Raw genomic sequence first — 14,439 nt, 5'->3', positions numbered from 1 at the left:
ATTTGCTTATTTCTAGTTTATAAGTAGAATTAACAGTTAGTATTTTATTTTCTTGATAGAGTGGCAGTAATTTAGTTTTCATTTCAAATGCTCCTGTAACGATTTTAATTATCTTATTTTGTCTAACCTGAATTCTATTCAAGTATTTTGTGGGTGCGCATCCCCAGTTGATAATTCCATATTGTAGGTGCGAGTGTACAATGCTATAATAAATATTGATTAGAACTTTTCTAGTAGTGAATTTTCTAAGTTTGCTGAGTACGCCTGAAGAAGAGGATAGTTTTTTGGAGAGGCTATCAATGTGTTTATTCCAGTTGAGTTTGTTATCTATTGTGATTCCTAAGTAGCGCGTGTGGTCAACTTCTTTAATTATTGTATCATTTAATTTTATTTGCATATCGGAGAGTGTAGTCTTTTTATTGTTAAAGAGTATGTAGTTAGTTTTACTCAAGTTGAGTGTCAACTGATTGTTATCAAGCCAAGTGTAGAGTTTACATAATTCTTTATTCATTATCGGTTGGAGGTTGCTGGTAGTTTTTTGAGCCAAATAGAGAACTGTGTCATCAGCATAGAGTAGAGTTTTCAAATTAGTTGCATCGGGAAGATCGTTTATGTAAACTGAAAACAAAAAGGGGCCAAGTACACTGCCCTGAGGAACTCCAATAGTAATATTTGAGCGAGAAGAGTTGATTTCCCCGCCATGTACATATTGCTGCCTATTGGTTAGATAGGAATGAATAAGGTTTTTAACGTTTCCCCTTACGCCATAATGATTCAACTTGTCGATTAAGATTTCGTGATTAACTGTATCAAATGCTTTTTTGAGATCTATAAATACTGAGCACACAATGTGATTGTTGTTTAGTTCATTTATGATATCTTCATGGAAGTGAGTAATTGCTAAATTGGTTGAGTAGTTTTTGCGAAATCCAAATTGCAAAGGGGAGAAGAGTTTATATTTGTCCCAGAAATTAGCCAAGCGTTTGTGAATGATTGTCTCAAATATTTTGTTGAAAGGCGATAAAATCGATATCGGTCTGTAATTCTGAGGTTCCTGCTTGGAGCCTGATTTATAGATAGGTATGACTTTGGCTATTTTCAAAGCTTCAGGATAGTGTCCACTAATCATACAGTTATTAAAGACTCGGGTAAGATAAGGAGCTATTAAGAACTTGGAGCTCTTTATAATGGTCAAGGGAATGTCGTCGTATCCTGGGGACTTGTTATGCTTGAGGTCATCAATTATATTTATTACTTCGTTATTATCTGTTGGTTGCAGGCTGACGGAAGTAACAGGGCTAGACCGTCCATTTTTTAAAGTATTTCTGTAATTTGTGCTTATTTGTTTACCTTTGGCTAGTTTATGACCAATATTCACAAAATAGTTATTCATTTCCTCGCAGATTTCTTCTGGTTTTTCTGTAGTTGTGTGATTGTTAAGCGAGATTTTGGATGGTAATTCATTAGTTTTGTTTTGTTTACGTATTATCTTGTTGATAGTCTTCCAAGTATCTGAGGAACTTCTACCTAATTTGAATATTTCTTTGTAATAAGCCTTTTTCGCTTTGGTTTTTATGCGAGTTAGTTTGTTACGAAATTGCTTATATTCATTGTGTATTGTGGGATCCTTATTTTTGAGAAATTTTCGAAAAAGTTTATTTTGTTTTTTGATAAGCTTCAAGATACGATTAGAAATCCAAGGTTTACCTGATGAGGAATGTTGTTTACGTGTTTGTTTAACTTTAGGAAAATGTAGGTTTGTTAAGAAGATCATTTTAGCAATAAGCCATTCAATACTATTACTGCTTATTGCGGTTGAAGTTTGAAGGTTAGAGTCAAGATCAGCTAGATATTTTTCAAGCCTTTGTGCGGTGATTTTTCTAATCAATGGCCTCGATTGCTGTTTATGTGATGCCGTAAAGTTTGTTTTGACCATAATGGGCAAGTGATCCGATACGTCACTTGAAATTACAAAGGGTTTCATTTTATGGGCGTGTAAACAGTTGGTGTAAATGTGATCAATAGTTGTGCTAGTAGTTGTAGTTATTCTAGTTGGTATGTTTATTAGTTGCAACGCACCCGCAGCGGTAACTTCATCAAAGTAAAATTTTAATTTATTGTTTTCTTTATACTTTCCAAAGTCGATGTTGAAATCACCTAGGATCAGATACTTCTGTTTAGGTTTGAATGATTTAATCAAATTAATAAAGCATTCCTGAAAGGAGCCTATGTCGCTAGAAGGATGGCGGTAAATCGATCCGACGATAAGAAACTCATTGTTAGGCAACGAGATTTCAGCCCAGACGTCTTCGCAGTTTTTTAAATTAAGGCGGAGAGTGTCTAAGTTATTGAAAGTTAATTTATTTGATAAGTAGATACCAGCTCCTCCTGCTTTTGTGCTGGAATTCACGTTAATTAATTCGTACCCAGGAAGCCGAACGAGACTTTCAGTGCTAGTCGTTAGTCGTGTTTCAGTCAAACAGAGTATATCTATTGGTTTTAAAATGTCAGAAAGGAGTTGATCTAGTTTTTCTATGTTTTTATTTAGACTCACTATGTTAACATGACAAACAGTTAGATCTGACGTCGTGTTAGTAAGTAATTCTTTTATGACACTGGTGGTTGTGTGTTTTTCACATACATTTCGATAGTTACTACTAAAGTCTTCATCTATTAATTCCATAAGCATACCGTTGTGGTATTTCCAAAACAGTTAAAAACAGGTAAAAGTAATAAGTAAAGAAAAGACAAGAGGAATAACAAATACACCCACCATCACAGCTTTTTTAGATCGTCTTCTTTGTTAATTATAATTGAATCGAAACCATCACTCTTTCTTACATATATCCGTCCATTTGTAGTCCAAACATATCGGTATTCTTTGCTTTTTGCTTTTTGTTTGCAGAGCCAGAAAAGCCTCTTTCGTTGCTGTGTTAAATTTTCGTTGATATACAGTTCTCTCATTCCTTCTATTGGGAATACTTGGTCTCGAGCAGCTTTGCGATTTTTATAGATGCGGTTGCGCACGTTGCGATTGCTGAAGCGCACTATGACCGCAGGTGGTTTCGCATCATCCTTCTGTTGTAGTCGATGTGCTGCTATAATTTCATCTTCTTTTACTTCAACATCGAGTTTGCTGGCCAGTTGAACAACGATATTGCAAATGTCTTCATTTTTCTTCACTGGTATTCCGACAAACTCAAGATTTTGTCGTCTTTCATATTGTTCTAGATTATCTAATTTGATACATTCTTCGTTTGTTTTGGTTTCTAATTTCTTTGCACTAGTATTTAGTTTTTCAATTTCTGTTTCCTGTACCTTGTTTGATTTAACCACGGTCTCGTATTGTTTCTTCATCTCTTCATATTTGTTGCATATAAAGTTTTGGCTGTCTTTTAGCTGCTCAATTTCAGTTTTAAGTGGTAAAATCTCTTCTTCGTGCTTTTTTACCAGTCTTTCCATTGCTTTGTTTATCAATTCTTCAATTCTAGGCATGCATTTTTCAACCATTTTATCCAAACTGTCTTGATTAGAGCTGTCCGAATTGCCCTCTCTTACAGAAGTACCAGACTTTCTTGATTTTTCACTTGGCATTACGCCCGAAGCCAGAGAGCAGAGAGAAGAGAGAGAAAAAAAAACACGTCCGTTCAGCAGAACGACAATTTCAGCTTCTGACGCCGCCCTCTCAGTGAGAAGCCTTAAATCCACTAAGGCCTGGATGTTAGATAGCCAGGACCTAATGCATGGCCTCTTTGAAAGATTGCCTTACAAGGTGCGGTCACAGTTTGTTGCTGTAAGCAATGAGAGAGGTGGAGGGACCTTTGTGGATTTAAGGCTTCTCACTGAGAGGGCGGCGTCAGAAGCTGAAAGTGAGTACGGCCTGTTGCTGAGTAAAAAGAAGGAAAGGGGGCTTGGTCAGCAGCGAACGAATACAGAGCATGGAGGTGGTAGAAAGTTTTGTGCTTCCCAGCAAGTGGTGAACCCCTCTGCTTCAGGCGCGAGGAGATTGTGGTCCTGTGCCTGCTGCCAAAAGGAACACCCGCTGTGGAAGTGCGATATGTTCCATGCTAAGACTGTTGAAGGCAGAAGGGCCTTTGTTAAAGAGAAAAGACTGTGTTATGTTTGCTTACTGCCAGGTCATCAGGTTGCCCAGTGCAAAAGTAAACTATTTTGTCGAGAGTGCAGCCATAAGCACAACTCACTTTTGCACTACAGTAGGGACCGAAAAAGTGAAGAAAGCTCTTTGGAAAATGAGGTAAAACCTAAAATAGCCTGTTCCACCAATTTAAAACAAAGGGATTGCACCATATTTAAAGTGGTCCCGGTGAAGGTTTGGGCGAACAACACTTCCAATTTTGTTCATACTTATGCCTTCATCGACGAGGGATCTAATGTTAACCTTTGCTCTTCAAGTTTAGCGGAGCGTCTGGGTGTGTCTCTTACTGCCACCAACATTGAGTTAGTCACAACAAATGCGACGTCAGCACTGAGCAAACGGGTAGATGGCATGGGTGTCCAAGGTGTGGATGAGGAGTCTGCCTTCATGTTAAATGATGTGTTTGTTGTAGATGAAGTTGTCGATGTTAGCAGCAGCATACCCAGTGCTGAATTAGTGGATGCCTTTCCACATTTGAAAGAATTAAATTTCCCTGTTTTAGAGGAGAAAAGGGTAGAATTGTTACTGGGGAGTGAGCTTCATCAGGCCTTCCTCCTAAAAGATGTGGTTCAAGGAAAGCCTGGTGAGCCATGTGGGTTGCGTACGGCTTTGGGTTGGACTGTATATGGTGCCAATAGTGGGGACAAAGAGCTGCAAGTTGTGCCACGCTTCATGGTGAATTTTGTTGAAGGTCGAGAGAAAAACCAAGAGTCATGTGAGCAGATCCTTAAGATCTTAGCTCAGGATTTCAATGACTGTAACGATGTGGCGAATGTAACGATGTGGCGTGCTCTTTCTCAGGAGGATAAACAGGCACTTGGGACTTTGGAGAGGACGGTAAAGAAGGTAGATGGTCATTATTCTGTTGGCTTATTGTGGAAGGGAGATTACCCACATTTGTCAGACAGCAGGAAATTGGCTGAAAGGAGGCTATATAGTCTGCAAAGAAAATTCCTTTCAAATCCTGATTTATTGCAAAAGTACTCGCACAAAATGTCTGAATATGTCACTAAGTATGCTGAGCCTGTTCCTAATGAGCAGCCAGCCAATGGTAAAACCTTTTTTATTCCACATCACTGCACCTCTGAATCGGTAAAATTTAGAGTGGTGTTTGACTGCAGTGCTCGCAGCAATGGCAGGTCTTTAAATGATGAATTGCTACATGGTCCTGACCTCACCAATGATGTCATTGGGGTGTTATTGCGGTTTCGACAACACCCTACAGCAATTATTGGTGATATTAAAGGCATGTTTTCTCAGGTTTTAGTGGAGGAGGATGATAGAGATGCACTGCGGTTCTTATGGTTTGAGAAGGGTGATGTGAGTCGGGATCCCGTGGAATATCGTATGAAGACCCACGTGTTCGGCGCCAAATCGTCACCTTGTTGTGCGGCATTTGCTCTGAGGAGGACGGCGATGGACAATCTTTCTGGGGCTGATGCGGCAACTACGGACACGGTAGAAAATAATAGTTATGTTGATGATTGGTGCATGTCTTGCACTACAGAAAGTGAAGCACTTAAATTAGTCACCCAGCTTCGCCACTTACTGGCAACTGGTGGTTTTCATATAACCAAATTTGTGTCTAACAGTTGGAAGGTCCTGTCAACTCTCCCTGAAGATGACCTGGCAGACGGTGTCGATTTAAGTGCAGGCAAGCTTCCGGTAACAAAAGCACTGGGTGTTGACTGGGATGTTGCCACAGACAAAATTCATGTTCGGGTGGGGATTGCTCAAAAGTCTATTACTCGGCGGGGCATCCTCTCAATGATAAATCAAACGTATGATCCATTGGGGATTATACAACCCTTTTTGCTCACAGCTAAAGTCATCCTTCAAAAAGCCTGCTTTGCCAAATTGGGGTGGGATGAAGAGATAAATCTTCCTGATTTAAAGTTAAGTTGGGAAAAATGGTTAAATTTATTGCCTGAGACTGAGAACTTGCAGCTTGATCGTTGTATTTTGTGTGCTGGCAAGCAATTGATTAGAGTCGAGTTGCACAATTTTTCTGATGCCAGCTCAGTTGGTTATGGTGTTTGCTCGTATGCTAGATGCATGTATGCAGATGGCACAGTACAGTGTCGTTTTGTGATGGGCAAGTCACGTGTTGCACCTCTTAAAAGGGTAACAATTCCCAGACTGGAATTGGCAGCTGCAGTTCTTGCAGCCAAGCTAAGTGTTGTTATTTGTAAAGAGCTTAATTTTACATTCAATGGTGTATTTTTTTGGACGGATGCCTCAGTAGTGTTGCGATACTTGCACAATACGTCCACACGTTTTGAATTGTTTGTAGCCAATCGTATTGAAATGTTGCATACTCTCTCTTCAGTCGATCAATGGCGATTTGTACCTGGGGATCTCAACCCAGCTGATATTGGCTCTCGTAGTGTATTACCTGGTAAAATTGATCGTTTATTTTTGTGGTTGAATGGACCGTCATTTTTGTTAAATAGTGAGGACAAATGGCCTCGGCAGCCTGATTTTTTGACTGATTCAGCTGAGGATGGCTCGGAAGTTTGCAAGAGACAATGCTCCGCCCAAGTTGCTTGTTCTGATTCTGAAGTCGTCCTGACCCCGCTGTTTGCACGGTACTCGGATCTCCACAGGTTACAGCAAGCCGTTGCGTGGCTTATGCGTTTCAAGGTCTATTTGCGCTGGAAGTGTTCTGCAGTTTCCTGTCCTCCTCCTGTCGGGTGTCTATCAGCTGAAGAAAGAAGAGAGGCACTAACAGCTATTCTTAAAGTCTCCCAAGCACAAGCCTTTCCAGGTGTGGTGGAGAAGCTCTCAAGTTCGAGTGCATCGGAAAGTTCTGTTGTCTCCATCACCGAAGCGCAGTTAACGGAGTGTGCTGAGCTACGAAAGCTACAATCGTTAAGTCCATTTGTGTCTTCAGGAGTGCTGCGTGTGGGAGGTCGGCTGCAAAATTCTTCTCTGGCCTTCGAAAACAAGCATCCTGTGTTATTACCTCACAACCACCCGATAACTGATCTGTTAATCAAGTTTCACCACGAGCGAGAGGGACACATGGGTGTTGGTCATGTGCTTGCCGACATGAACAGATCCTACTGGATTGTTAAAGGAAGGTCGGCTATCAAGAAAGTTTTAATCAATTGTCCTACATGTCGCTTTTGGAAGGCCAGTACTGGCCGACAGCAGATGACTAGTTTGCCCCAACAAAGAGTGACAGAATCAACACCCTTCATTGCAATTGGTACAGATTTAATGGGTCCGATTATGGTGACTATTGGACGTAGTCGAGTGAAGAGATACATCTGCATCTTCAACTGCATGACCACCAGGGCTGTGCATTTGGAAGTGGTCCCATCACTAAACACTGACGCTTTCATCCAAGCTTACAAGCGTTTTTGCAATCGCAGGAATGTGAGACCAACTGACATTTACAGTGACAATGGTGGTAATTTTGTAGCTGCAGAAACCAAGTTAAAGGAGGTAACTTGGCATTTTAACCCGCCTCGTGCCTCACATCAAGGGGGCTTTTACGAAGTGTTTTTCAGAATCTTCAAGAAGATTTTTCGCTCTATTGTAGCTGAAGCCACCCTCGGGGAATTTGAATTGCTAACATACACGTCTGAGATCGAACGAATAATCAACAATCGTCCGATAACTGCTCTCCCGTCGTCTCCTGATGATATGGCTACTTTAAGCCCAAATGCTATCCTTACTGGTACAGTTGTCGAAGAAAGTGAATCAGAAGACCTTTCCAAAGCTGATGTCTATCGCCGTTCGTGGAAGAAAACGCAATATTTGGCAAATAAGTTTTGGGAGCAGTGGGCAAAGCAATATCTGCCATTACTTCAGCCCAAGCAGAAATGGTTTGGTGCTTCACCGAACTTGCAACCTGGTGACTTGGTGTTGGTCAAAGACGATCTGACAGAGAGAGGCCGGTGGCCTAAAGCAATCATAATTGAAACTTTACCTGACAATGCTGGACTAGTGAGACGGGTACGTGTGCGCACAGCGGATGGGTCGATTTTCATGAGAGACATTCGAAAGATTTGTTTGCTGGAGGGCGCTATCAATCAATGAACAGACATTTGTGTTGGCTGCCATGTGAGGCTTATGTTATATTGCATCGTTTGTTATATTGTAGGAGTAGTGAAAGTGTAACATTTTTATTAGTTTTCTGTCTGCAGCGCGCGAGCGCTAGAGCCATAAGTACAGACTGTTTGTGATTTCGTGTTTTAAATAAGTCAGTAAGTCTGTGTAGTACACGCAATGTTGTCATTGCTTCGGCTGCTCTCGTTTGTTAGTTTTTGTTTGTTAAATTAAAATCTTGCAGCTCTTGTACCTTTGATGCTACGATGCGGTGCTGCTTACCATTTTGTGTTTATTTTATTTAGGTCTTTGGTACGCCATTGAATTTGTGACTGCTTCTCTAAAGGCGTCATTGATGCTTTAATTTAAGTTAACGTCTTGCAGCTTGGTGTCATTAATTGCAAAGATAGTAGGCTAGTAGGCTACCGTACTGCATTGCCATTTTGTGTCATCGTTTATGTTTATTTTTGTGTTTTGTGACATCATATTGATGTAGCTGTTTTTTAGTTTAAAGGTGCCTTCATTTTCAATTATCATCATCCCTTTCAATTAGCATCTTGCAGTAGTGACGCAAGATAGTAAACTTTGGCTGCGTTGCCAATTTGTGCTACAGTTTATGTTCATTTTGTTAATATGTTAGTTTATGTTAATATACTGTAGTGTATACTATGTTAAGGAGTTATGTTGCGTCTTGTCAAACATTCCATTCTTGGTTTTAGTGCTGTTTCTCTAGTTTTAAAAGCGCCATTATTATAACTGCCGCTTTTGGGGTGGGAATGTTGGAAACAGCGATCTTATATTGTATCTTTCTTTGTGTATTTACCGCCACCTAGTGTGTTGATCCTGTATTTGGCAACTCTGTTTCTCGTACATTTTATCTGCCATGAGTTGTAATTGTCTTTTCGATCGTCGGTGTTGGATCGCTCGGATGTGTGGTCTGGTCAATATTTTTTTGTAAATTGTTTGGTGCAGAGTCACTTAAAGTAAATCCCTGATCTCAATGGTACGGTTGTAGATTCTCGGCTGGTACAGTGTTAGGAATTCGGTAGTACTAATTGCTGTGCCCCTGTAGATTCTCTAGTAGTCAGGTAGCTTTATTTTGGGTTTCTCTCGCATCGAACGATCAGCAAGACCCACCACACTAAGAAGAAATATTTGGTAGGTACAGAATATTTCTTACACCTAACTCCATTTTTTTTTTTTTTACTTTTTGTGCTTTCCGATTTCTTTCAATGAAAAAAAATTGAATATGTGAATTCAAAAAGGGCCCTCCAGTTTTGTTTTTTTTATTTCACTATTTGTGCTTTCCGATTTCTTTCAATGTCTTCTAAACTAAATGATACTTAAAAAAAAACAGCCAAATCGGTAAACACATAAAAAGTACCCTATCATTTTTAGGCTACATTGATTTTGAAATGGGCCCAACTATAGCAATTGCACTTCAACTTCTTTATAGTTTCTCCACAGAATCCTCACTGAGTGAACTTTTTAGGTATGATGCTTCATACCAGTATGTTTAAGCATATAATCATTATCGAAGTTTCACCACAAATGTAAATGACCAAAATAATCAAAACAGTTGTGCCAAAAACACTTTGTGGCAATTGAGCCCTTTTTGAATTCATATATTCAATTGCATCAAACCTGTTATATGTTAAATACATTTCTGCAGATCATGTTACTAACGTTATCGCATTTTAACTTTGTTTTTAGAGATGTTTCATTGTAGTTAGGGCCCAAGTTTGTATAATAGGGCCCAAATTTGAGATGTTTTAGTATAATAAGGGCCTAAATCATCTTAATGGACAAGTACATGCAGTGAACTTTAGCAACTCAAAAAACACTTTACTGAAACGCAAAAATCTATTATTTGTGGGCCCCTGAGATGGTGGGCCCGAGGTCCGGGCCCCCTTGACACGGCACTGCTTGAAACCTATAAAAGTATTGACGCCTACGGTACCGTACTAAGGTAAAAAAATTGGGGGCCCCCAAAGCCAGGGGGCCTCATGTGCCTCATGGTTAATCGGGCCCTGGGCAAGTTTGCTTACTATGCGCAGTGGATCCCTCAGTACTCGGAAAAAATTAAACCTCTGGTTTTGTCAAAAACTTTTCCACTTGACAAGCAAGCAATACAAGCTCTCTCCACGTTGAAAAAAGATTTGAGCATTGCTACTCTTGGGACAGTAAATGAACAACTCCCGTTTGTGCTTGAAACCGACGCATCCGACAACGCAGTATCAGCAAGGACGCCTTGTAGTTTTGTTTTCGAGGATGCTAAACAAGAGTGAAATTCGATATTCCAGCGTAGAAAAGGAAGCTTTAGCGATCGTCGAAGCAGTACGAAAATGGAAGCATTTCCTAAGTGGTCGTCATTTCACGGTTGTGACGGATCAAAGGTCAGTTTCATTTATGTACTCAAGCACAAATCATAACCAAATTAAAAACAATAAAGTGCAACGATGGCGCATGGAACTAAGTGAGTTCAATTTTGACATTGTTTACCGCTATGGGAAATATAACTCCGCTCCGATGCACTGTCCAGAGCATACATTGCTACGATGCATAATAATGTGCTACACGATATTCATGTATCTTTATGCCACCCTGACTTTGAAACCGGGGTAAACTTTGAACAGTTCCCAAAAATTAGTTGTCGAGGTAATAGTTTTGTTAATAACTCCGTAATAAAGCGGAATTTCGGGTTAAAAGTCACTTTTTCGTAGTCCTTGGTGAAATTACTTTCGATTAAGTCTGGAATTTTGGTCCGAGACTAAATTTACTTCACGCTCCAGTACACAATTTTATAGATGAGTGAATTTAGTAAAACAGCATGGTGAAGTGATGCGTTCCAACTTCTATCTGGTTCTCAGCCGTTTGAAGGCATTTCAGCTCACTGTTTTAACCAGATGTTGGAAATATCATCAAGATCTTAGATCTAAAAGGATTTTTTTGTATTACTTTCAGTTTTTCCGAAAATCAGGGTTTTCTGGCCAGCAAAGCTTTTATTTTACTGATGGGGTTACTTTGAACGGTGTTTTAGTATTGAGATATGAGAGGAGTTGACGACGAAACGTCGATAAAGAGGAAAAGACAATAGCTGTGGAACTGGATAAAAGCATTCGCAATGAAGACGACGTGATCCAGAAATGAGTGTTCCAAGCAGTAAGAAAAAATGTGTGCCAAGAGATGAGGCTTCTATCGCAAGTGAGGAAAGAAACGAAGAAGATGAAGGGATAATGAGTGATGCAAGTCTATCCAACGGCGATGAAAATGGTTTAGAAGTTGGAGCAAGCTCCAACCCTAACGTTTCTGATGAACAAAACTACAATGTAGAGGAGAACAGCAGAACACTGCCGTTGGCACATTCGTCATTATTCAATATGAAGTTGAAAAGTTTCCACGAAAAATTATTTCGTTTGACGACGAAGGCGCTCTTGTATCCACACTAAGGCAAGGCAAAAACGTAGGATAGAATTAACCTACGTTCAAAGATGAAATCGATTATGAATGAAAAGACGTTTTAAAACGTAACATAGAGGCTATTCCTGTTAATCCGATTCCCTGACCTTGAAAAAGAATGGGGACAATAAACCTTTAACACTATTTGTTGGAATTCCCCCTTAGCCTCAAATAACCCCCAAGATAGGGTTAAATGTCATAAACTCACTGTTGTGTGTACATATTCGTTGACTTGTGTGTTTAAAATACCGTTTTCTGTTCAAAGCAGTGTCATACGCAAAACAATATTGAACACAGAAAGGAATTTAGTGCCCGTTTAAAGTAACCCCAAAATCTCGTGAAACTTTGAACACCACATAATTTCAAAAAAAGGTAGTTTGTTCAAAATTTTTTTAACATTCCTTGCACCTGTCAATAGGGGTATATGTAGCCCCTAATATATTGCAATATCTGGACGGTGGTTTCAGAGTGTAAAAATTAACGATATAAAAAAGACGAAAACTATTCAAAGTATCTCCAGTTTACGGTACCTTATTCTGTCGACGACGTTCGGAAAACGGTGCAAAACTGCAGCATATGTGCATTGTGCAGAAATCAAACCTAACTTTTATAAACCACCTAATGCGCATCTTGTTAAAGCTACCCAGCCGTTTGAGCGACTGAGTTTAGATTTCAAAGGCCCTATGCCGTCTGTGTCCAAGAACAAATACATGTTAACAGTTGTGGACGAATTTTCTCGTTTTCCTTTCGCGTTTCTTTGTGAAAGTACAGATGCGCGAACTGTTCTTTCTTGTTTAAACCAATTGTTTGCGTTGTTTGGTATGCCTGCGTTCTGCGTATGTAGGCTACACTCCGATAGGGGCTCGGCTTTCATATCCAAAGAACTATCATCGTATCTTAATAGTCATGGTGTTGCATGCAGTAGGACGTCTGTCTATAATGCTCCTGGAAACGGACAATGTGAAAAATATAATGGAATAATTTGGTCTGCAGTGAAATCAGCATTAAAGTCTCGTAAACTTGACATGTCGCGCTGGGAAAGCGCGCTATCCGACGCTTTGCATTCTATCCGCTCTTTGCTTTGCACCGCTACAAATGAAACGCCTCACGAAAGGTTATTTGTGTATAAACGTCGATCGTCATTTGGAGTTTCTATGCCGACATGGTTATCAACACCAAATAAAGTGTTTCTACGACGTCATGTTCGTTTATCAAAGTATGATTCTGTTGTTAACGAAGTAGAGCTCATGCATGCCACCCCTAACTATGCTCGTGTTCGTTTTCCTTCTGGTAGAAAAACAACGGTCTCTCTCAAAGATATTGCACCATTGGGACAATCGGATGAACCTGTTTTACCGGTTGACCAGAATGTTCCAGTCGAAGCAAACTTAATACGTTTGCCTCCTCCAGTGGCGAATGATGAGGCTATTGCTCTACCCATTGGATTTGTAAATAATGACGTGACTTCAACATCACCGGATGTAAATTTAAATGTGCGTAGTGACGATGGCGACATTGTACAACGTGAAACTACTGATCACTTTATGTCATCGTCTTCGCCCACCACTGATACAACACACTTACGCAGATCTACTCGTATTCGTCGTTCGGTTGATCGTTATGGTGTAGTGCCATATTTTTAGCAGTCTACTTTGATTTCATGTAAAGTCACGCCTGCTGTCTAAGTTACGCTTATGAACTATATTTTGCGTGGTTGTGCTATAGATAATGCAATTTTGAGAGGGGGAGAATGTCGTGTGTCTCTGAGCACGGCGCTCTGTCCCTCAAGCTTATTACTCAGTTAATTATTGCCTTGTTTTCTACACGCCTTGGTTCTACGTTTTCTTCATTCGTTCAGTTCTGTTGTTGTAGCATTGTGTACGTTCGGAAGCAGTTATTTATGTATCCTTTTATTTGCAGATGTAGTTGCTTTCTATTTTATTAAAGCCTTTGCAAGGTTGTTCTACAAGTGAATTAAGTTTACTTCAAGTTCCAAAGCCGAAGAAGCCCCCAGGGGATCCGAAGAGCTACCTTCCCATCTCTCTGCTCTGTATCCCCTTCAAAATCCTCGAAAGACTTATCTACGCCCGTGTCGAACCGATAATAGACCCTCAGCTCCCTCGGGAACAAGCCGGCTTTCACCACGGAAGATCAACCGTAGACCAGGTCACTCTGATGACGCAAGTCACCGAGGATAGCTTCTCGGCAAAAAAGAAGGCTGGCGCCTTACCTGCAAACTACTCCGTCTCCTTTCTGACAAGCACATGGTCCATATGATTATGGAACTTGTGCAAAACCGCAGCTTTACCCTTTCCACCGGTAGCGGTCGACGAAGTAGACTACGTCGACTCAGTAACGGCGTCCCACAGGGCTCTGTCCTGGCCCCCTCCTCTTTAACACTTACATCTATGACCTGCCTGACACCATCTCTAGGAAGTATGCTTACGCAGACGACCTGGCTCACCTACATCCAGCCGGAGATTGGCAGTCAATGGAAAGGAACCTAAGCCAAGACATGTCAACTATATCAACATATCTCCAGAAATGGAAGCTACAGCTCAGCAAGGCAAAGATAGTGTCGGCGGCCTTCCATCTAAACAACAAGGAAGCAAAACGTGAGATCAACATTACCACCGATGACGAACGCCTGCCATCACGCAAGAAGCAACTCGAGCTTTTTAGCTGTTGTTCTATCCTTAATTTTTTAAAGGTGTGCTAGCTGTCTCTTTGTAAATCATTTTCTTGTTTTACTTTTTATTTATTTTTGC

General features: G+C 40.4%; 2 protein-coding genes across 2 annotated transcripts; one reads left to right on the top strand and one right to left on the bottom strand.

Annotated features, from left to right (window-relative positions):
• Window positions 1-2,775: 2,775 nt before the first annotated feature.
• On the bottom strand, window positions 2,776-3,594 carry LOC145779105 (uncharacterized). Its single transcript, XM_082590677.1, has one exon. It carries the CDS (start codon window positions 3,592-3,594, stop codon window positions 2,776-2,778), a length of 819 nt encoding a protein of 272 aa, XP_082446803.1.
• A 145-nt stretch (window positions 3,595-3,739) lies between these two features.
• Window positions 3,740-8,203, top strand: LOC145779104 (uncharacterized). Its single transcript, XM_082590676.1, has one exon. It carries the CDS (start codon window positions 3,740-3,742, stop codon window positions 8,201-8,203), a length of 4,464 nt encoding a protein of 1,487 aa, XP_082446802.1.
• Window positions 8,204-14,439: the final 6,236 nt, after the last annotated feature.

This window comes from Aplidium turbinatum, chromosome 10, assembly GCF_918807975.1.
Source record: "Aplidium turbinatum chromosome 10, kaAplTurb1.1, whole genome shotgun sequence".
Lineage (NCBI taxonomy): Eukaryota > Metazoa > Chordata > Ascidiacea > Aplousobranchia > Polyclinidae > Aplidium > Aplidium turbinatum.
The sequence above is the reverse complement of the archived record's forward strand: the minus strand, read 5'-3'. Positions and strand labels throughout refer to the sequence as shown.

Excerpts from the sequence above, each read along its gene's own strand:
- LOC145779105 (XM_082590677.1), bottom strand. The coding sequence starts at position 3,594 with ATGCCAAGTGAAAAATCAAGAAAGTCTGGTACTTCTGTAAGAGAGGGC.
- LOC145779104 (XM_082590676.1), top strand. The coding sequence starts at position 3,740 with ATGCATGGCCTCTTTGAAAGATTGCCTTACAAGGTGCGGTCACAGTTT.